Source organism: Macaca thibetana, chromosome 2 (assembly GCF_024542745.1).
Source record: "Macaca thibetana thibetana isolate TM-01 chromosome 2, ASM2454274v1, whole genome shotgun sequence".
In the NCBI taxonomy this organism is placed as follows: Eukaryota; Metazoa; Chordata; class Mammalia; order Primates; family Cercopithecidae; genus Macaca; species Macaca thibetana.
In genome coordinates, this window is record NC_065579.1 from 16,617,449 (window position 1) to 16,641,030 (window position 23,582).

The 23,582-nt window shown below is 41.3% G+C and overlaps 1 protein-coding gene across 1 annotated transcript in view; it reads right to left on the reverse strand.

Annotated features, from left to right (window-relative positions):
* STT3B (STT3 oligosaccharyltransferase complex catalytic subunit B) overlaps positions 1-1,632 on the reverse strand; it is a 104,553-nt gene extending 102,921 nt beyond the window's left edge. Inside the window, exon 1 of the mRNA XM_050779375.1 lies at positions 955-1,632. Coding sequence (XP_050635332.1) covers positions 955-1,265 — 311 coding nt within the window. The 5' untranslated portion in view covers positions 1,266-1,632. The remainder of the gene's footprint in view (positions 1-954) is intronic.
* Between the last annotated feature and the right edge of the window lie 21,950 nt (positions 1,633-23,582).

The following is a 23,582-nucleotide window of genomic DNA, read 5'->3' on the forward strand; positions in this document are numbered from 1 at the left end:
CAGACCAACGTAGTGTCTAAGTTAGCTAGTGCCGTTAAGAGTGGGGTAATTTCCTTTACACTATGTGCAACTTCGATATTATAATCTAGGACTCCCATCACTGTGGTACTCTTTGCTCTAATCCACAAGCCTTCCTGCAGACAAATAAAGGAATTAATGTAATGCTTTCAGATGTTGTGCATAACACACTAAGGGTGACAGTAGCTAAGAGAGTAAAGATCTTGTTCTAAAAAGCAACCCAAGACGATAGTGGAACAGTAAGGAGCTGAGTGCACTTAAGAGCTCTGAAAAAAGCCACTCTTTAAAATACCTAATGATAAATAAATAAGAGTAGCTAGCTTTCAGATCACTTTCAGGGATATTATTTCCTTCCCTCCAACACGCCACTCACTCTCCTTTTCCCTTCTTGTATGAGAGCAAAAAAAGAAACAGTAAAAGCGTAAAACTGGCAAGGGTGAGCAGCCGGAGTTCCAGCACATCTGGACCCACCTCCGGCGGCAACAGGGCAGCCCCCTGGCCAATTCCGTCTGAACTAGCAAAAACGCGCCCGCAAAAATGAAAGAACGCGAAAGCAGCGGGCGAGGAGGGCGGGGAATCCGCCGACAGTCCGCGGAGGAGCTACCTGCCGGCTCGTGGCGTGGCGGGTCCGGACTCAGCGACTAAAGCCGGCTGCGAGGGGCTGCACCCACACTCCTGGCAGTCGTCGCACTAGCCCGGCCGAGGGTCAAGGTTTCGCTCCCGGACCCCGACGCCCCGCCTCAGGCTGCTCAGGGCAAACTTCGCCCACGGGCAGGGGGCGCGCCCGGAGCTCCCGGACCCGCGCCCGCCTCAGCCAGGACGCGAGCGGGGCTCAGCGGCGGCGCGGGGCCAAGTCGAGGAGAGCCGCGGCCGGCAGAGGAGCGGGTCCCGGTTTCCCGCGGGCCGCGGGCGGGGGAGGGGCGGCGGGGCACTTACCACGGGTCGAACTCGTGGATGATGCTTTCGAAGCGGATGACGGCGAAGAGGCGGGAGCTGAAGCCAGCAAGCCAGGCCAGGAAGAGGATGGTGAAGGAGAGCAGCGACTGCCACCCAGCCGGCTGCGACAGTCCCCCGGACAGCCCCGCGGGGGCCGGCTTCGGCGGCGCCGCGCCGCCAGCCTTGTGCGCGCACTGGGCCCCGGGCCCGTGGTGGCCGTGCCGGCTGTTCCCCAGGGCCATGAGGCCACTCCACGGGGACGAGTTGAGGGACGACTTATGCTTGCTCTCCGGGGCCGAGGGCTCCGCCATGTTGTGCCCCGGCGGCGGGTCTAGCTCTCCTCCTCCGCCGCCGCCGCCGCCTGGTGCGAGGGGTGCTGGGCGGGGACCCGGAGGAGGAGGAGGAGGAGGAGGAAGAAAAAGGAGGAGGAGGGAAGAGCTCTGCGCGCTCCCGCCCTCAGCGCCGCGAGGCCGGGGAACTGGGGGTGGAGGAAGCGGCGGCGGGGAGTCTCCGCCTCAGCAGCGGCCGCGAACGCCGCTCTCTCAACCCAGATGGCCCCTGCGCCCCGCTAGCCATCCGTATCCCCAGTGCAGCTGCGGCGGCGGCGAAAGCCGACGGGACGAGGGCGCCAGAGAAGCAGCAGCAGACGGAGGCGGCACCACGGCTCTAAGAAGCAATGACATTCCCTCTCTCGCCCGCCGCCCGCCCAGCCGAGAGGAGCAAGGGGAGGAGCCCCCTGGAGTCCGGGCGGAGCTCAAGCAACCTCTGACTCCGCCCCCGGCCCGACAGGAACTGGCCCCTCCGCCTGTCACAAAGCGACAGGTCCGTTAGGGGGCGGGCCCAGAACCGCGGCGCCCACCAATAGGGGCGCGAGCTAGGGCGGTGCTCGACCCAACCGTCTCCCACTTCCCCTCCCTCTCCCGGCCTCGCGCCCATTCGCCCGGAGCGGCCGAGCTGCGCGGCTACGGCTTCATTGTCAGTTGAAAGACGCGGTTTCGCGCGCCTGTGCGGTCGGCGAGGAAGGGTACTAGGCGGCTCCGCTAGGTTCATGGAGCAGAGCTGGGCTCAGGGGCGGGAACTGCGGAGCGGCCTCGGTCAAACTCGGCTTAAAGGGCGCTGAGAGCGCCGCACCGACCAGCGGGACGCTCGCGGGCTCTCCGCGGTGGTGACTTTTAACCCGCTTTGCGCGGAGCCCTCACCACGTGACGGACGCGCAGGCGCATTACCATAGCCCTCGGCGCGTGGGTCTGGCCGAGGGTCTCTGCCGCCCGCGGCGCTCCTTGCCTGGCGTTGTGAGTGAGCCCGCGGTGGCAGTGACATGGCCTGCCCTGCTCCCTGTACTCCACGTCCCGCCTCCGGCTTCTGCGGCCGCGGTAATCCGAGAATGTGAGCGAAGACAAGTTTTCCGGCACCGGAAACTGGTTGGAGCCGGCAAGCGCGCCCCTAGCTCCGGCAGGCAAAATGCGACCTTCTCTCGCCCTTTGTCGTTTGTACTCCGTATTGCAAAAGAACTGTATGTTCACTGGAAATATGGGAAAATGCAGAAATGCATTAACGGCTGCATACATTCCGTCGAATGAGTGAAACTAATTTACCCTGGACGTTAAGCTGTTTCCAGTTCTCACTTTACTAAATAACAACGAAGATTCTCGTGCACGAATTTCTGCACGTCTACCTTGTATTTGTATACCTTCCATTCCTTTCCCCACGTCCCCCCTCGTCCGCTAAAATAAAGTGTTACCAGATAAACTCAGGGCAAAATGAGCCTAAACTAAGTGAGGTCGTGGGGAGACTCGGATTGCTCTGATATAAACCCCATAGAAAGTACGGAGCTTTCGGCGTAATCGGTGCTCAGTAAATACTTGTTCATGTCAATTCACAGCTAATTGTACATTTTATTAGGTAAGTAACATCTGGATATTAACGGGCATATTAGTGTAAAACTATAAAGGCCCTGAATTATTTGGTGATTCAGATTTTTCTCTTTAAACTACAAATTGTGTTTCAGTATTAATAGAGGCCTTTTCAAAATGTTAGATAAATGAACTAGCTCTTTTGAGGTAGCTCTTTGAAAGTAAGGCAACTCCAGCTACCCTTTTAACCTGCTAAGTGGTTACGTTTTGTCTTGTTTCCTTAAAAAAACCGTAAATAGTCTTATTAAGGAAAGAATGAAAAGGTTTCCAGAAATAGATTTTCCCACCAACAATTTAATAGCCGACATTTATTGAACATCTACATTTTAAGGAGAATTAAGATAAAATATTAACTGCCTCTGTTACACAGAGAAAGACGACATGCTTTTCCTCGTAGCCCAAACGGTGATGCTGAAATGACAGCCAAGGATTTTTGTCTGTGTTCCCTGAACCAAAGTTTTATCAGCCTGAAATAAAATTTGTGTTTTAATTTGTTTGGATATTTCTATTTTATTGTCTTTGTGTATCTATTCCCTATTAAGTTCTATGTTATCTTCTTTTGCTTCCTGTTTTGGCTGTTTAATGGCCATAGGCCTGGTCTGAAAAGTGACAAGGCTTAGTTCTAGTCTAAGTCTTCAAGGCTAAGTTCTAGCCTATGGTTGCTTACTAGTCATGTAGCATTGGACATGTCGCCTGCATGGGTTGCCCTTTCTGCTGTTAAAGTCAGTTGTTAATGTTAAAAAAGATAGCTTATTTGAAAGCATTTTAGGAAATTGTTAAGGAACGTGCAAATACAGGGTAGTGGTAAAGGTAAAAAACATGAAAACCCTTTGATTTTTGACCTTCATTTATTCACTCATTCATTCAGCAAGTATATATTGAACTCCTTTATGCCGACCACTGTGAGTGAACTGGGATGCATTGGGATTCAGCTAGGAACAGGAGAGACGTGCCTCCTACTCTCACAGAGTTCACCAGCCAGCCCTAGGAAGGGAGGTACTAACCAAATCATCACATGGTTCAGGACCAAAATGCAGGGTGACAAACACTGTGGAGGACAGGCACGTGGGGAATTTGATCTACATGAGAAGGATGAGAAACATTACCCTGAGGAAGCAGCACTGGGGGTGATGATGAATGGACTAGGAGAAGGATAATGGAACACGTTAAGTAGACAGAGAAACACATGCAAAGGCTCTGCAGTGGGACGGGAGGCATACAAGGAATCCAGAAAAGTGGCTGCAACACAGACAGTGGGACAAGGTAGAGTAGGAGTCAAAGGAATGATCAGATAGTGTAGGTCCTTTTAAGAGGTATTTTTTGCTTCATTTTAACTTCAGAATATTGAGAAGCCATAAAGGGTTTTAAGCAGCATGTGGTGTATTTGAGATAGAGGGAGAGAGTTGATCAGATGTGTGTTTTGAAAAGATTACCAAGGCTGCAATGTGAAAAGCATTTGGGAGAGGAGACCAGTAAGAGATCTCATATCTACCTGAGAATTCAGAGGTTACTTTTGTGAGGTATATGCTATTGTGGAACCACTAGAGAACTCATAAAAATAAATTGCAGCATTGTGAATTCGCAATTTCTAGCCTATCAACGTGGAAAAATCGTTTACAGTTTGTGCAAGAAGCTTGAATGTGTTTGCCTTTTTGCACTTGAGGTTCTTAATCCTGCTAGGTGCTTGTAACATCCTCCTGAGTTCAAATCTCTCAGGAGTCAGATAGTCAAACACTGTGGGTGCAACGTGATGAGCAGAGTGGTGTGGAATCAGAGGCCCAGCTTCCAGGGGAAGGGAGTATTTGAGCTGAAACTTGAGGGATGAGCAGAAGTTCACAAGACACACCAGGAAGAGGGATAGGGGATTCCAAAAAGGAACAAGGAAGTCCTTCAAATTAATACACAAAGTTTAATATTAATGAAGGTGCATTGGGAGATGAAACTGAAAGAGAGCTAAGAACCAGATTATCAAGGACTTGTCTGCCTGGTAAAGGAGTTTAAATATTATTCTGTAAGCAGCTGGGACTCATTGAAACATTTTGACCAACAATAACATGATCAGACTTGGCTGATGGAAGAAAAAAAATGACAGTAGTATGAAAGATGTACTAGAATGGGTGAGAGTAGAAGGAGATAAATAAGGAAGCATTTACAGAAGTTTAAGCAAGAGAATTAGGTACGAAAACTGGGACAGACAGTAGGGCCCGGAGAGGAGAGGACAGATAGGAGAGGTATCAAGAGGGTAGAGTCCAGAAATTGGTGATTGGGGTAAAATAAAAGTAGGGTTTAGGACAAATCTGGAGTTTCTGGTTTGGTTATTTGGATGGAAAGTGATGTCTCAGAAATACGAAGCAAAGGACAAGCAACAGGTTTGGAGGGAAGAGGATCAAATCAGCTTCGGACATGTGATGTTTTAGGTCCCTGTAGGATACCCAAGAGGAGCTGGATAACAGACACTTAAAGAGATGTGATGCTCAGGAGGAAGGGTTTTCTGGGAATAAAGGCTTGGGACTCCATGGCTATGGGTGAAATTTTGCTGGAATCAAAGTTATAGACAAGGAGAGAAGGGTTGAGGGTAGAGCCCTAAGGACCTCCCAAATTTAGATGTGCCTATAGGAAGCCCAAATGGAGAAATCAAAGAGAAAAAAGAACCAGCAGAGAGAGTGATGTCCCAGCAGTGAAGAAAGGGAAATAAAGTGAAGTCAGAAGTAGCACAAGGTACAGAGAAATGGAGTGTGACACACCTGAAAAGTGTACCTTTCTTTTGGCAACCAGGAGTTCACCAATTACTTTAGCAAGGTCAATTTTAGTGGAGTCATAGAGGCAGAAACCAGATGGCAGAAGGGATCAGTGGCAAGAGATGTGCAGGCAGGGAATGTATACCACCTTTTCTAAAAGTCTGGTTTCAAAAGCACAGACAGGACCACCAAATCAGACCAAAAAAAAAAAAACACCTAAATTATGATCTGCAGTCCCTAGCATTTCTCACAGTGATCAAGAAAAGATTTAAGTGCCTGTAATGTGTCCCAGGAATGACACAGGTCAGAAAGTGGGTTTCATTCTTCCTAGAGAAACACAAACAACATGACATCTGTGCTTGTACCAGACACACCACACTAGGGGTTGCCACAGTCTGTCACATAATTGACATTTGCAAATATCTAGAGCGGAGATGCACTGTCACATTTTATCTTTATTTGCTACCCTTGAAACAACGCCACACCCTAGTCTTAAGATTCCAGATCATATATAGCAAATTAATTTTCTGTTTTAGTACTTCTGAAAATTCACATTTCTATGCCCACTATCTCATGATTTTCATAAAAGGACATTGTAACAGTGAGGCAAGCATTTGATTTCAAAAAGGGCCAAAGGATAATGGCTTAAACAAATAGAAGTTTATTTTCTCTCATAAAGTGAAATCTAGAGAAAGGTGGTTGCTGGTATGAAGTCACTTGCTCAACAAAGCTTTCCACTTTTTCTGTCTTTATACTCTTTGCTGGATTCTTGGATGTCATTTTCACCCCCTTTTATGCTGTCCTTTGCATTGCATAGCAGAAGCTGAGTACTTTTCCCACATTCTTTTCTCATATGACTCCATGTTACTTTTTGTCAGTGAGGGGAGCTCAGTCGACAAAAAAGACAGAGGATTTCAGATAGAAAAGAAAGAATGGGCAAGTGTAAGATTTACACATCTTTTTGACTGGTGTGCCACTTACATAATTGTCATTGACTAAGACAATTTTGGGGAGCTTTTTGGAGATTATTGAGAACTGGAGCAGTTTCCTAGAGAAGTTCTGAGAGCTTCCTGCTTTAGTCCTTCAGGCTAAAGTTTTCAAAGTCTCCTTCATTGACCTTGACCTTCAGGCAACAACTTCCCTTATCTTTATTCCCTATGGTCTTTCAACATTAGTGTAAATAATCATTCTTGATTAAACCTTTTATTCCTGAAGTACCTAGAGTATCTCTGTTTTCCTGATTGAACCTAGTAATACACTTTCAATTCACTTAGCATATTAGTTTTCATTGTCTTGATTATTGCCTCACTATTGTAAGATAGCTGCTGCAGTCCCAGACATCACACGGGCACTTGAGGCAGAAGGTTAGGAGACAGGAAGATGCCAATCACATATGTCTTCCTTTTTTAAGAAAAACATTTTCCCAGAAATTATTTTAGCAGACTTTCTCTTAGAGCATATTGGCACCACCACCTCTCATGACCATATTGACTTTATATTGCTCTAAGTTGACAGCTTCATTTCTTTAGGCATGCCTGGTTTTCCTGAGAGCACAAGCAAAAGTCCTGAAATTGGTTTCCAGTGGCTCTGATTAGTCTGTCTTAGATCATGTGCCAATTCCTCTTTTTCACTTTGGGACGGAGTCTCACTCTGTCTCCCAGGCTGGAGTGCAATGACATGATCTCAGCTCACTGCAATCGCTGCTTCCCAGGTTCAAGCAATTCTCCCGCCTCAGCCTCCCGAGTAGCTGGGATTACAGGCACCCACCACCACATCGGGCTAATTTTTGTATTTTTAGTAGAGAAGGATTTTGCCATATTGGCCAGGCTGATCTTGAACTCCTGACCTCAGGTGATCTGTCCACTTTGGCTTCCCAAAGTGCTGGGATTACAGGCGTGAGCCACCACACCCGGCCTATACACTGACGCCTGACCAAGTGCCTTTACCAAGATAATAAACACTCATTGGTTTAAGCCATCCTGGAGAGGATGCACCATAATTAATTCAACCACTAGTGGCTGTTTGGGCTTTTACTGGTCTTGTGCTACTACAGAAAAGGCTGTAATTAATAAATTTATGCAGAAGGAATTTTGCCTAAGTGGAAGAGTGTTGATTGGAATTTCCATAAGGAAAATTTGGTATAGGTATGTCCATTTGTAATTTCAATAGATAAGTTGTTCTCAGTGAGGGGTTGTACCAATTGCATTCCCACAATGTGTGAGAAGCCCATTTCTGAGGGCTCACCGAGTGTAACGAACTGTTGGCTTTTTGCCAACAAATGAGGTACAAACTGGTAGTTTTAATTTGCATTTCCTTTATGAGTAAGGCTAAAGGTACTTATTTAATATTTAAGACAGTCTTTTCACATCCTCAATGAGGCAGAATTGCCATTACTGATTGTATATTCTTAAGCATAATTATTGGAAGAGTATGCTCCTATGTTATGGAAACCATTAACATGTATAGTTTTATTTGCTAGTTGCTCAGAAAATGAGGTCATCTGTATTAAATTCACGCAAATCCGTTCTTGCAAAATAAAAACTCTTCTACTGTTCAATTTAGCATATCCCCTAGATTATCTATTCTAGATCATGTACTTCCTGAAAGTATCTTTGAAGCAATGAAGCAATTTTTTATGATGTGTTAAGAAATTCAGATAGAATTTTATCTGAATTTCTTGTAATGTCATTACGTTGTGTGCCTTCCTGATGTCTAACTAAACTGTCCACCTTTTCCTGAGAGCTTTATAGAAGTAGATGAATAAGTAGGTAACTTCAGCAAATGTTTTCTTTCGATGCAGTTTAACTACAATTAGAGTGCTTCAGATGTGATACCATCACCTATGCCCATAGATTTGTGTTCGTATTTTTAAAATTGTAATCCAAGCAATCACAGAATCAGTATCTGCACTATATTTTTAAGAGAATGTATTGTTATGTTCTTATGTGGTTGACCATAAAATAAGTCAGTGAAGTTCCAAACAGAAACCTATAAAACAAAGATTTCAACCTATAGGTGTCAAGAAAACAGAAGATTTGAAATAGGGACTCTCTCTGGCTTAACAAGAGAACTTAATATGTTGAGCTTCAGAATTACACATTTTTAAAAATTCTTCTACTTGTTATTGTTGTAAATTGTTGATATCTCAAATGTTTAATTTTCAATTTAGTTACAATAAATTTTATACTGAAGAAATGTATTCCACTTAATAATTACACATAATAAATTCATTTACTAAGGAATTAGAAGGGATTTTGTTGGTTATTAAATTAGTGACACAATAAAGAATGGAAGTTGCATTAGCTAGAAGTCATAACAAAGAAAACCACATTATAATTTTAATAATAAAAGCAAAATTAAAAGGAGCTGAAGGGACCTACTTAATATATAATCTAAACATCTAAAGCATTGGACATGCATATGATTGGGGTGTTATTTCTACTTCTGATAGTGGGGGTTTCTCAGGCCCTTTGAGTTTTCAAAGAACAGAGTTATATTTGGGTCACTGGGTAATGGAGTTTATTAAAGAGGATACACAGAGGAGTAACAGACAGATATCATTGCAGCTGTACAGCCATACATCATAGAAAACGGGAATTTATTTCATACAGCAGTTCTGGTGGCTCAACAAAACTCTACTAAGCCAGCAGCATGACCTGTCATCTTCTCTGCACTCAGCAGCTCCCTACCCCACACCCTGTCCAGACACTTTCTCCAGTGTTCCGCCGTGGTTTCCTCTGTGACTGGCTCTCCTCCCCTAACTCACTCACTAGTGTTCTCCTAGACTCTTAACATAGACTTCCCTCTGGCTCCTACTGCTCTTATTCTGCCAAGAGAATAAGAAACACTCATTGGTTTAAGCCATCCTGGAGTTGAACGGAGTTATATTTGGGTCACTTACTGATTGCCCCCTCTTGAATATCTCTCTGCTTCTCATGAAATCTTTGTGCATCTGTCTTAGATAAGTTTCTTCAGAAGCAGAGCCAGAACTTCTGTGTGATTTGTTAAGGTGAGTTATTAAGTGTTCTCAGGAAACATCAGTAGGGGAGGGAGAAGGTTAACAAGCCAAGCAACAATGCAATCTCAGGCAAAGACCATGGAGAGTCCTTTAGTTTCATCCCAGACTAACACCTCTCAGTCACTGACTAATTGAGGAGATGCATGAGCTTCTAGGCACTTCCAGCTTTCTGGTCATTGGGAAGAAAAGCTCCAGGGAAGGGTACGCACAAATGCTTGTGTAATCTGAGAATCTTGGATATGGATGGAACACTGCTTCAGCATTCCTCTCAAATGCAAGTATGACTCAGATTGGAGCTCCCAAGGAGAGAATATGTGGTTGGGTCAAGAAGTTACCCTCCAGTATAGGGCTCTCTTATTGGGTTGTTGTATGGGGTCACTCGCTCTATAGGCTAGGAGACATTGGCAGACTTTTAGATAAGGCTAATTTCTCTGGCCTTGTCAGTTGTGGCTAGGGTAATAGGGCCACATGCTGCAATATATGGTCACTTATGTACAATAGGCCTCCAATAGGGGTTTGTGGCTCTGACATCATGCTGAAGCCTCTTAGAAAAGAGCACAGTAACTGGCCTGCATCTTGTCTAGGCTGTTCCTAGACTAGTTTGTTGGCACCTAGATATATACTTGTTACTTTGGTTTTTGGGGGGTGAGAGAGGTTCAAGTGTGTCTTGAAAGTAGCCACCCTCACGCCTGTAATCCTAGCACTTTGGGAGCCCGAGGTGGGTGGATTGCCTGAGTTCAGCAGTTCGAGACCAGCTGGGCAACATAGTGAAACCCCATCTCTTGTAAAATACAAAAGAAATTAGTTGAGTATGGCAGCGTGCACCAGTAGTCCCAGCTACTTGGGAGGCTGAGGCAGGAGAATTGCTTGAACTTGGGAGGGGGAGGTTGCAGGGAGCTGAGATGGCGCCACTGCACTCCAGCCTGGGCGACAGAGCGAGACTCCGTCTCTCCAAAAAAAAAAAAAAAAAGAAAGAAATTAGCCACCAACACTTTTGTTCTGCATATGAAAGAAAATACCTTATCATTTTTATTAGTTGTTATCATATTCTTTTAAATTCATACCTTTTTAAATTTTCCCCTAAACTTTATTTTAAAATGTATTTTTGAATTTAAACAGCTTTTGGGGTACAAGTGGTTTTTGGTTACATAGATGAATTGTATAGTGGTGGAGTCTAAAATTTAGTGCACTGTCACCCAAATAGTATACCTTGTACTCAAAATATAGTTTTTTTTTAATCCCTCACCCCCCTCTCACCTTTCCTCTTTCGGAGTCTCCAAAGCCCATTATATTACTCTGCGTGCCTTTGTGTACATAGCTTAGCTCCCACTTACAAGTGAGAACATACAATATTTGGTTTTCCATTCCTTATTTGCTTCACTTAGAATAATGGCCTCCAGCTCCATCTAAGTTGCTTCAAAAGACAGTATTTCATTCTTTTTTTTTTTTTTATGGCTGAGTAATATTCCATTGTGTACATATACCATATTTTCTTTATCCACTCATTAGTCAATGGGCACTTAGGTTAGTCACCAACTCTTGATCTCAGATTTAATTTTTTTAAATGAATGTTACAGTGATTATTGTTCATGTATGGGAAAGGGAACCAGTGCTTGATAGTTTCTCACTTAATTCATTTTTTACTACTATATTTCACAAAACAAGAGTACAGTAATGCTTACATCATAAATTCTTGGGGTGCTTCCTAAAAATGCTGCTTTTTGGGCCATCTGTTTAGTATGTCTGGGTGTACCCTAAGTACTCTGCATTTTCAGTCAGGACACCAGATATTTTTCTCAAACTAATGTCAAAGTTTAAGAACCACTGCTTTACAAAGTACGAATTATCATCTTCAGTTTACTGTGAAGGAAATCAAAGCATTAAAAGACTAAAATATTTACCTGAGGTTACAAAACTAACACCAAAAGTGTCTCAAAGTTGTTTTTCTTAAAAGGAAGTTTCCACTGATGCATTGTTTGCAATATGAAAGTTCACTTGTTTACAAAAATGTTTGCTATCATCTTGAAGCAAATTTCAAGGTGTCTATGACTACATAGTGTCTGTATCTATCATCTCATTTAGTCTAAGTGCAGCTTCCCAGTTGTGTGACTACAAAATCATAATTTGAGTACTTCTACATTACTGCTAGAAGAAAGGACTTGAGTGCAAAGGCAGCAGCTGAGCAAATCCGTAAAATTTAAGGTGAAGGAATTGGTAGAAGAATACTATCAAGTGATTGAACTGGTGGTTCAGCAATTTTGTTCCAGATGGACAGTGTATATTTGGTTAAGTGCTGAGAGGGTTCAGCACAACATACATATTCCGTGTGTCAGGGCCAATATTGCTGTCCTATATGTAGGATAACCTGAGCGTGTACATGGAACCTTGGAGTGTTGCTTTTGATCCAGGTGAGAATGCAGGAATAGGATGGGGTTGAAGGTCGGTCATATCTGACGTATAATGCAGAGCTTGCATGTCTGGACCTGGTTGTATAGAGAAATGGCCATGTTTCTCCATAAAGTATGAATTGAAACATTGGGTAAAATCATAGCAGTTTTTCACCTCCAAATCCAAAGATTGGCCTGCTTGCAAAAAGGTGGAGCATAGTCCATAAAAATCTAATTTTCTTGTGTATTTTTGCCCGTAAGTCATTCTTCTATGGGAAAGAATTTAGAGATACCTTATGTAACAGGATCTGATGTTCATCCTTGCCTTATCTGAAACCAGAATCTGTGTTCCTTCCACTAAATTATTCTTTCATTATAAGTGTTGGTATGGACTGAACTTTGTCCCACCAAAATTCAAATTTGATGTCTTAATCCCAATATGACTGTATTTGGAGAGAGGCCTTTAAAAAAGTAATTAAGGTCATATGAGGTGATAGAGTAGAGCTCTAATCTGATAGGACTAGTGTCCTCATAAAAACAGACCAGAGATCTCTCTTTCTCTATTTGCACTACACAGAGGAAAGGCCACAGGAGGACACAGCAAGAAGGCAGCCATCTGCAACCCAAGGAGAGAACCCTTACCAGGAACCAACCAGTTGACATGTTGATCTTGAATTTCCAGTGTCTAGAGCAGTGAGAAAATAAAATTCTTATGTTGAAACCACCTAGTTTGTGGTATTCTGCTAATGCAGATTGAGTGGACTAATTAATACATGTGCACTGAGTACAACCTAGGTAATCAATACATTTTTCTTTAGGTCACTTTCTCTATTCTACAATATTCACAAACATTTTTGAAATTGTGAGACCTGAGTCTTAAAAGAGTCAGCCAGACTAAATCTAAGAAACTTACTGATACACGTATCTCATTTATCTAAGAAACTCAAGAATATAAAAACATGCTCAGAATTCTTACACCTTGAATTATTATTTTACCTATATTTGAAAATCATTTAGCATATAACATAATTATTCTATTTCATTCTTATGTACACACATTACATGAACTTGAAGACCACAACTATAACATTTTGGCCACAGAGAATCTAGTTGAACCCTCATTCTATAAATAACTGAGAGGTCCAGAAAGGTTAAGCAGCTTGTGAATGACACATTACTTATAGTGGCCAAACCAGGATTAGAATCCAGTTCTAGTGACTCCTAGTATATCTTGAATGCTTTCCAATTTGCCATGCTAATTACAATATTGCAAAGGTAATACATTTTGATTATAAAAAATTTTAGAGTCTCAAGATACTACAAATTACCAGAGACAGAATACCTGACACTTTAAACTTGAAAGAGAAAGCATTATTTTTAGCATTATTTTATAATAGGGTTGGGTTGTATTAGTCAGCTACGGATACAATAATTAAAATAATTCTGCATAACACAAAACTCCAAAATTTAGTGACTTATCACAACAAGCATTTATTTTCACTCATTGGTCTGTGAGTAGTCTGTGATTCTGCTGGGCTCAGCTGATATCAAGTAGATTTAGCTTTAGGTGTGGACAGAGTTGAGATCTCCTCCATGTATCTCTTCAATGTCCTTGGACCCAGTGGCTATTCAGATCATCCTTGTTTCAGGATGAGTGGCAGAAGCTCAAGAATCAAGCCAAATCATGCAAACAGATTTTTTTTTTTTTTTTTTTTTGAGACGGAGTCTCCATGCAAACAGATTTATATCCACATCAATGGGGTGGGGCTGTATACACCACCGATTCTCCTGGGAATCATTACAAAGTCTTATGGGAAAGAAGATGGTTGTATAATCCTATTACAGGAGAATGATAAATTGAAAATAATAATCTAGTGTATGAAAAATATTACTTGTTCCTGGTTATTACAATATAGTTTATAAAATTCCATGTAGCAAATTTATGAGCCAAAAGTGAGAATAAATTCTAATATGCTGTACACATTCTCTTCTTTAAGATAAAGAAACATAGTATTAATTAAAAGTTCTATATTTCTTGAGCAAAACGTATGTCTCTTCCGAAGAATGCCTACTTTACTTACATGCAAGACTTTGTTTAAATGGGAGGAAAAGAAATATATTCTGGTTGTAAACTTGTCATTTTGGAAAAATTTTAATTATATAAGTAGTTTTAACATTTAGGCAAGTAAGCCTAACTGCATTTACCTAATAATGGACTCAACCATTAGATAAAGGAGAGTTCTGAATCCAACAATATGGATTTTGAGGTAATAAAAATAAGAGGCCAATGCAGAGTCCAGGAAGAATGACAGTGGAAAAGCTTTGTAGAGCTCCAAGAATGGGAAGGAATTCTGTACAGACTCATGTGATCTAAATTTTACACCCATCTAGTCAGAATTGGGCACTTTGCTTTTGGGATATGCAAACTTCCCTTCTGACCAAAATCTCATTTAACACTTGATTAAACAAAAAAGTAATTTTTAGCTCACTAAAGTGAAAATCTCAATGTTTGATTTCAGAGGCAGCTTGATCAGGGGCTCAAACAATGTCACTAGATGCCATTTCTCCATCACAACCATGTGCTTTATATCATTCACCCCCACGTTGGCTTTATTCCCAGGCAGGCTCTTCCTTCATGGCTCAAGATGGCTGCCACATCTCCAACAATTTCAACATCTTATGTTCAAATGAGAAAAAAAAAAATCGAATACCTTTTTTTCAGGATTCCCAGCATTCTCATTGCATCTTATTAGCTCTGAGCAGACAGTGTGTTCATCCTTGAACCAATTACTGTGGCAAAGGAAATGAACTGTGATAACTGCCTTAGCCTCAGGTCACATGCTCTATCTTGGAACTTCAATGGAGCCCTAGCTGGATGGAGCATGTTGGTTGAGAATGTGGGGTGGGGGGCTGGGGGGAAAGAGGATTTCCCATGGGAATTTGAATTATAGTTAACAAAAGGAATGTGAATGTTAGGTGCCAAAACATATTTATAAAATGGGTGCACATTATAACCTTGTTTACATGTTGTATTGGGAATAATCTTTGGCTGTTTTACAGTTATAAGCAATTTACAGGAACCCAGTAATAAACTCTGCTAAGCAAATGTTGTTCCCATCCTTTATACACTAAGTTACTTAGGCTGTTCTTTTTTTTTTTTTTTTTTTTTTTTTTGGAGACATTGTCTTGCTCCGTTTCCCATGCTGGAGTTCAGTGGCTTCATCTTGGCTTACTACAACCCTACAACCTTGAGTGATCCCCCCAGACTCAAGTGATCCTCCCACCTCAGCCTCCTGAGTAGCTGGGACTACAGGCACACACCACGACACCCAGCTAATTTTGCTTAGTTTTTATATAAATAAGGTGTCACTATGTTGCCCAGGCTGGTCCCAAACTCCTGAGCTCAAGCAATTCTCCCACCTTGGTCTCCCAAAGTGCTGGAATTACACCCAGCCTTGTTTGGTTACTTTTATGAAGTGTAATACTGCATACTTACCATAGCTACTATTTATTGAGCAACTTCTATTTGCCAAGCATACAAAAGCTCTCATTTAATCCTCATGTCAACTGCCAGGAGAGTGTCAGTGTCCATATTTCAAAAATAATGAAATGAGGCTGAGAAAGGTGAAGTACCTTTTCAGTGATTACACAGAAAACCTGGTGAAACTTGTGGACTATATTAGATAATATCAGAAACAAACTAGTCTTATTCACCAGTGGTTTAACATAACTGAGGTTTCTTTCTTACTCCTAGTTCCTATCCAAGTGGGCTTATGAGGGGCCCTGTTCCATATGAATGGACCTAGGCTGCCTGAGTCTTTACCATCATTTAGCTACACCGTCTGAACCAAATAGCTTTCTCAATCACTGTGGCAGATGAACAGAGAACTGAAAATTCACACATTGGCTTTTAAATTCTTCAGTCCAGATGTGGCCTGTTTCACCTCCATTCATAGCCCATTGGACAGACTAATCACATGGGCTCGGCTAATACCATGCCGCCTAGAAAATGTAGGGGAGCACTTGGATATTCAGTGAGCAGTAAAATCACTACTATGGAGACAATCCCAGCTCTTTCTGACTTCAAAATAATTATTCTGTCCATTAGACCCCCATTGCTATATTTGATCTAACCACCTTTGATTTCACTGTTTTGAAGCACCAGTTGTTAAAGATCTTCTTTGACTGTAGAAAACAATACAATGGTAAGAGTAGTGTAATGATTAAGAGCATGGGTCTTAGAACCAGACTTCCTGAGTTCGTATTTTGGCTCTTGTTAAATGCTGTGTGCCTCTGGGTGAGTTACTCAACATCTCTATGCTTCAGTTTTGCAATCCATTAAAAAGAATAATAATTATATTAATAATAGTGTCTATATCCCAGGTAATCAGGATTAAATGAGTTCATTGAAATAAAGCATGAGACAGTGCTTAGTACAATGAAAGCTTAATAAATCTTGTAATTATTATTATAGAACCACTTAGGTTTTCACTGATAAAAAGTATTTTTCTTCTGCAAAATGTAACTTCAGCCAGAAAATTTGGAAACGTGTTCACTAGGTCACAAAGGCAACCGCATGAGAGGGAATAACAGTGCAAACCTGAAACCACTATTGGAAAAACAACTCAAAGGTCATGTTCAATTGAAAGTGGTTTAGCAGTGTGGCCTTTATTGGCAAAAGGAGTGTGTGTGTGTGCGTGCATGTGTGTGTATGTGCTCACACACTCGTGTGGGCGTGGGTTTTCATTCAAGGTACAAAATGTGGTAAATGTACCAAGGCACATAATGTACATATTATGTACATAGTATATTTGGTCTTGTATATTCATGAATCAAGAAAGTAAAACCTAGAACTAGAATATAGATTTTGTTTACTCTTATTTCACACACACACACACACACACACACACAAAATACAATCTCTTTTTGGCTACTGAAGTCTGAAATCATTGCACAGAAGCCCAATACTTCTTGTACTCTCATTCCTTCTCTTCCAGACACTCTCTCTGGGGAACACCATTTCTCTGTGAGTGTGGGCAGGATTAAAAAGCACCATTAACTCTTCACTCTGGCCCACAGGGGTGGGGGACTGAAAATAGTCTGTCAACAGTTTGGCCAACTTGCCATTGGCAGCCTTCTGTCACCTGCCAGCATCCACTGGACACAGACCACTTGACTCCCTTTTATTTCAGCATTGAGAATGCAACCAACATTTGTGAGAACCAAATCTTGCTTAGATGTGCTAACACACCTGAATAATTAACTTTAACATTAAATTTATTCCTGCTTGAATTTTGAGTTTTTATTTCTCAAAATTGAGAGCACTCATTAAACCCAAGAGTCCACAAGCTTACTGTGTTACATACATGAGAACATTTAAGATTCTGAGTGTACTGTAAAATTTACTTTTGAAAAGCAAGAAATTTTGAAATAAGAAATTCAAATCTCTTTCTATGTACATTATTTAACAAAAAAATGAAGGGTTAATAATAACTTCTATGAGTGTAATAAAGGCCTTAATTTAGTTCTCCTGTTTTCCCTATTCATCTTTGTGCCCTATAAATAAAAGATATTTATTTTATAGTTTACATGTAATTATTATTTTGTGTCTCTGCTTTAGCAGGAGATCCATTATTCTATCTTTACTTCAAAAGAGGGTTTTATAATTTCAGAAATAGTTAAGCATCTTGAGGCAGAGCGTATAAGTACAGATTATATATAGTAGACACTGACCAAATGTTGTTGGTATTAACATCTGCACAGAAATTTATAATGCCCAGGGTAAGTAGCAAGAAATAGTCCTAAGAGTTCTCAGTGAGTTTAACAGGTTTTCAACTCTATAGACCAGGTTAAAAGTAAGGTGTTTATTTAATTAATACTTATGTTCCTCTCAAGGAGATAGAGTACATTTTCACCAGGTTGATAGCGTCATTTATTATTCTGTTTTTGTTTGAGCTCCAAGTTTTCATTTGAGCTATTTATTTTCTAAACAAATGAACTCTGTTTTTAAACAACTTTAAAATGAACTCTGGTTTTAAATAACTTCATGTACTTGTACATTCATCTTCTTTGCCAAGTTGTACACCCAATTTACAACCTCTATAGAAAATAGGACAGAGATATCTCAAGTAACTAAAAGTAGAACTACCATTTGATCTAGCAATCCCACTCCTGGGGGCACCTACCATCCACACAAAAAAGAAATCCTTATATCAAAAAATCACCTATATGTTCATTGCAGCATTATTCACAATACCAAAGATATGAAATTAACCTAAGTGTCCATCAATGGAAGATCGGATAAAGAAAATGTGGTGTATATACACAATGGAATGCTATTCAGCCATACAAAATAATGAAATAACATCTTTTACAGCAACACGAATGGGACTGGAGGCCATGATCTTAAGTGAAACAAGACATAGAAAGACAAATACTGCCTGTTCTCACTTATAAATGGGAGCGAAATAATGTGTACACATGGACGTAGAGTGTGGAATGATACACAACAGAGACTTGGAAAGGTGAGGGGGTGGGAAGGGAGGGAATGATGAGGGATTACTTAAGGGGTACAATGTACATTATTTGGGTGATGGACACCCTAAAAGCCCTGACTTCACCACTATGTAATCTATGCATGTAGCAAAATTACACTTGTACCCCACAACTTTATACAAATAAAAATGAATAAATTAATTTTTAAAAAGTAGTTTCAAACTTTCTTTGAAGTTATAAGACCCTTTTGAGGTCATGAAGATATATATTGGGCATACTTCATTATGGGCTGAGATGCTGTTGTAGAGATTTGAGAAAAGGGAAGTGGCCAAGTGCGGTGGCTCATGCCTGTAATCTCAGCACTTTGGGAGGCCGAGGTGGGCAGATCACGAGGTCAGGAGTTTGAGACCAGTCTGGCGAACATAGTGAAACCCTGTCTCTACTAAAAATACACAAAAAATTAGCCGGGTGTGGTGGTGTGGGCCTGTAATCCCAGCTACTCGGGAGGCTGAGGCAGGAGAATCGCATGAACCCGGGAGGCAGAGGTTGCAGTGAGCCGAGATTGCACCACTGCACTCTAGCCTGGGCGTCAGCACGAGACTCTGTCTCAAAAGAAAAAAAAAAAAAAAAAAAGAAAAGAAGAAGAGGGAAGTGATTAATTCTGGATGGAGTCTAAATGATACACAACTTAAATTTTGAAGAGGTAGGGGTGGGTTTGTGTGTTGTTTTATAGACTGTTGAAAAAAAAAAAACAGTAACCACATCAGACCCCTTATTTCTCTGATAGTAGTGATTCTGATAGTAGTGAATTAACTTAAGTTAATCTTCCTTCTTTCTCTTCTGTTTCTTTCTTTTCCTTTCTTTTTTCTTTCTTTCCCCTTCCTTCCTTCCCTTCCTCCTTCCTTCCTTCCTTCCTTCCTTTCTCTCTCTCTCTATCTCTTTCTTTCTTTCTTTCTTTCTTTCTCTTTCTTTCTTTTTTCTTTCTTTTCTTTTTCTTTCTTTCTTTCTTTCTTTTTTTTTCTTTTTTCTTTCTTTCTTTCTTTCTTTCTTTCTTTCTTTCTTTCTTTCTTTCTTTCTTTTTCTTTTCTTTCTTTCTTTCCTTCCTTCTTTCCTTTTCTTTATTTCTTATCTTCCTTCTGTCTCTTTCTTTCTCTCTCTCTCTTTTCCCTCCCCCTCCCTCCCTCCCTCCCTCCCTCCCTCCCTCCCTCCCTTCCTTCCTTCCTTCCTTCCTTCCTTCCTTCCTCCTTCCTTCCTTCCTTCCTTCCCTCCTTCCTTCCTTTTTTTTTTTTTTCCTCCAACTAAAAAAATCCTGACTGGTACAGAAAGGAAGATTCTCCCAACAGAGCATATAAGATCATCTTTATTTCTTTGTTCTTTCAAGCTTTCAATTCCCCCTGCAGTTACTCAGAATGGCAACTTAGTCTTCCCTTAGATCTCCTAAGGGCCAAATTACACATCTTTATGCTTCATTTCTTTTCAGCACAGAGGAGAAGGAGTTGCTTGTATTTCTTAGAACTTGCCTTCTTGGATTTGAAAATTTAAAAAGTATGTTTTGTAAATCTCTACTAAGAATATACACTGGAATTCACAGCCTTACCTATTCTAGGTATATTGATCTTTAGCAAACACTTCTTGGAATTCTTTTACTGTTCAGTAAAAACTCCTCTGTCTAAATATCCCGACTGCCTACCCACTTCCTCTTTCTCAATTATGACTTTTATTAACATTAACAATATCTGTAGAAATTAGAGCTTAATGGATTTCTTTCTGTTGATCTCAGAATCCTACCACAACAGGTCGTAGCCACACAGTGCACTTTTTTTTTTTTTAAAGTAACTTTGCCTACCCTGTTTCTAAGCATCAATTTACCTAGCCTGTTTCCTTGGCATCTTTTTTTCTGGGTGTTTCCTTTGAAGCAGAAGATACAAAACATTAGTAGGTTTTCCTATCAGATTCGGAAAGCATGGTTTTCACTTAAATTATCATGCTTCTCTGTACCTACTTATATCAGTAAAGTGATTAGGAGTGTCTACCAACTGCAATTCTCAGGCTATGAAATTTGGCTTTTTGAATTTAAATTATACTGCAGTACCATATGGCAGAGGAGAAAGGAGTGCTCAATTTCTTATCTCACAGAGAGTTCCTCTCAAGCAAGGGAAATTGCTGTCACAGCCTAAGTTTCATTGGCTTTCTATGGCTTAGCATTACCCGCTGCCTCCCAAGCACATACATGTAGGCTTTTCTTGAGCTACTTTGAGAAAAATTGCTGCAAACCATCACAGATGAGGAGAGCCCATCTGAGTCAACTGCTGCTCATCTTCCCACAATTGGATGCTGAAGAAGCCCTATGTACAAAGTTCCAAGAATGGGAGAACTCTGGGTGCCTTTCACTTATGCTTTTAAAAAATTTTATTTAACTTGAGGCAGAGCCATGTCATAGAACATCATTCACATCCCTGAGGGTATTCTAAGCAGTCGTTACCAGCCTAATGTAATTATGCTTGGGAGCACCGCAGAGACTCCTAAAGCTTCTGAAATGCAAGGTCAAGTTCTACTAATGTCCAGGTATGCAGGAGGAATCTACTAATTTATGATTACGGCAACTCTTTTCTCTGAGTCTGTCACAAATTAATGGAACTCAGGGAGCTACACATCCTCTTTAGGATTATAAATGGGGTCCTGACATTTCAGACTCTTTGCCACTGTAGTGACTGAGAATCCTCTCTCTCATATCCGATATTAGGGAGCCCCTTATTGTCTAATGAGATGGCAGACTTCTCTACTTGCCTTCAGTCAAGTCGGCATAGGGACAACTCAGAAAGAGAGGAAATATCCAGGTTGTGTTGTTCTCTGTCATCTAACTTATGCAAGTTATGAACATATGAATCAAGCAATCCTCCATACAATGGTGGTACTGGATATATCCTTGTCCTCAAGATCCACACCCCTTGTGCCCTCTGTCCCTGGCGGCAGACCTGATGAGTTGTATCAACATGGTTACTTGTCCTCTGGCTTCTGGTTGGGTTTGTCCAGGGCAAGCACTGGCAGATGAGGTTAGGATATCTGTTCCTCTGGCACTGCCGGTGCTGACACACTGACCCAGCTCCTGCTGGGCAGCCCTCTCCTCGCAGTTCTCATTCTGATTACTCATAACTTCTCTCACCTTCAGGCCTTTCCCCTTCAGACCCTGAACGCCCTCCCTGCTGTTCCTAGCCCTGAATACTATACTAACCATTGTGGTTTCCCTAATCCTGCCCACACTTGTATAAATTACCCATTTATTAAACTCTCCTCAAATTACTCAGTTTGAATGTGCCTTGTGTTTTTTTCTGGAGCCCTAAGTGATAAAACAGCACTGTTCTGATTTGCCCATTTTCTCTTCTACCTTTTTCACATGCCCTATCTCTAATAGTCCTGTCTTTCTGAATGTCTATAAAAGATCTCCATATTTGTTTCTGTTTGTATTTATGTATTTTATGCCTGTTTGCCCGATCTCATTTCCAGAAGGATGTGATGATGCTGCATGTTTGCTGGTTTTGCCCCGGTACTGACTTGCCTCTGTTCATCTAAAAGGTACTGTATCTTTGGGTCCCCCAGGCAGCCTTTTAATAAATTGGGGAAAATCCTCAAACTGGCTATTTCCTGTCATGAAGACAATCACTATAAATAGATTTTATTGAATTCAGTCTTATTAAATTGAATTTGATTGAACCTGTTTGGCATGGACAGAACCTCAGAAATACAATAGGCAATTGATTGGTGACACTAAAACATATAGTATTTTGGTTAGCACGGATTTCACTTTGATTCTTTTGAGACAATTATCTTCTTGTCTAAGATGGATAATTTCTTTTTCTTAGGTACCTATTGCCCTTATGAAAAAATACAACAAGAAAAAAAACACTAATATATCGCACTTGTGATAAAAAATGATCAAGACATGGGTGCTAATGTCTGGGCTATTTAAAATCAGATTGATTATTTAAGACTAAATTAGACACTGCAAAATTTTTAGTACAAGGGAAGAGTATGGTATCTTAAAATAGTGGTAAAAGTGATTTGAATCCTAGGTATTCTGACGATGGCTTTGGGCCAGGACTAGTTTGTGCCCCAGTGAAAAAAGACATGTAGCAGATGCTATAAATGCCTCACTCGCCTCTTCGTGTTCCCCTGCCCCCCGGTCCCCTGTGGCCTCAGTGAAGGGTTCTGATACTTGCAAAACAGCTTCCTCCTGCCTGCATTTCTCTACCAGAAAACGTTTTCTGGCTGTGGAATTGTGCTGTGCCGATGTGAAGAAGATGCCCGCAGTGCCTAGGATTTAAAGCCCCAATAGCAATTCTCAGCCACGTAGGGACAGGAGTTGGAGAATAAATAGCCACATTTCTGGAGGATAAATAGCCACATTTCCTCACAATTCTGAGATGTGTTCTGTGCATTCACTCAGGGGGTCCTCAGCAGGATTGAGCCTCTGTTGCTCACAGCAGTAACCTGCTAATTAACACACCCTTTATTGGTTTTCTTCCCTTTCCTGTCTCACTGCTCCACTCTCACACTTGCTTCCTGTGATCACCTCCCAAATACTTGCACCAAAATTCTTGTCTCAGGGACTGATTTTCAGGAGAATGCATTTAGAATAGGAGACTTTAGAAAGACAATAAGAGGTGAGAAATACAGAATGAGTAGATCATGCCACTCTGAGCTTCAAGACAATAGTATCTTTCATGTTCTTCTGAATTATCTTTGTCTTTAGATTATAAACTATTGAGAACACTGGCTGTTTCTAATCAAATCTATAAATTACCACAATCTATGAATGCCGTGAAGGAGGACTTCATAAATATTTGATAATAATGACAATTCTAAGATTATACTATTTATGGTATCCATTACCATAATGAAGGGGCATAATTATTGCAAAAAAGCAAATAAAATTCTGTCTTAAAATAAGGTGAATGATGTTAGCTCATTTTTAGTCATCTTTAAAATCTAAAAAAAAATTAGAATGGGCCAGGCATGGTGGCTCACGCCTGTAATCCCAGCACTTTGGGAGACGGAGGCAGGAGGATAACTTGAGGCC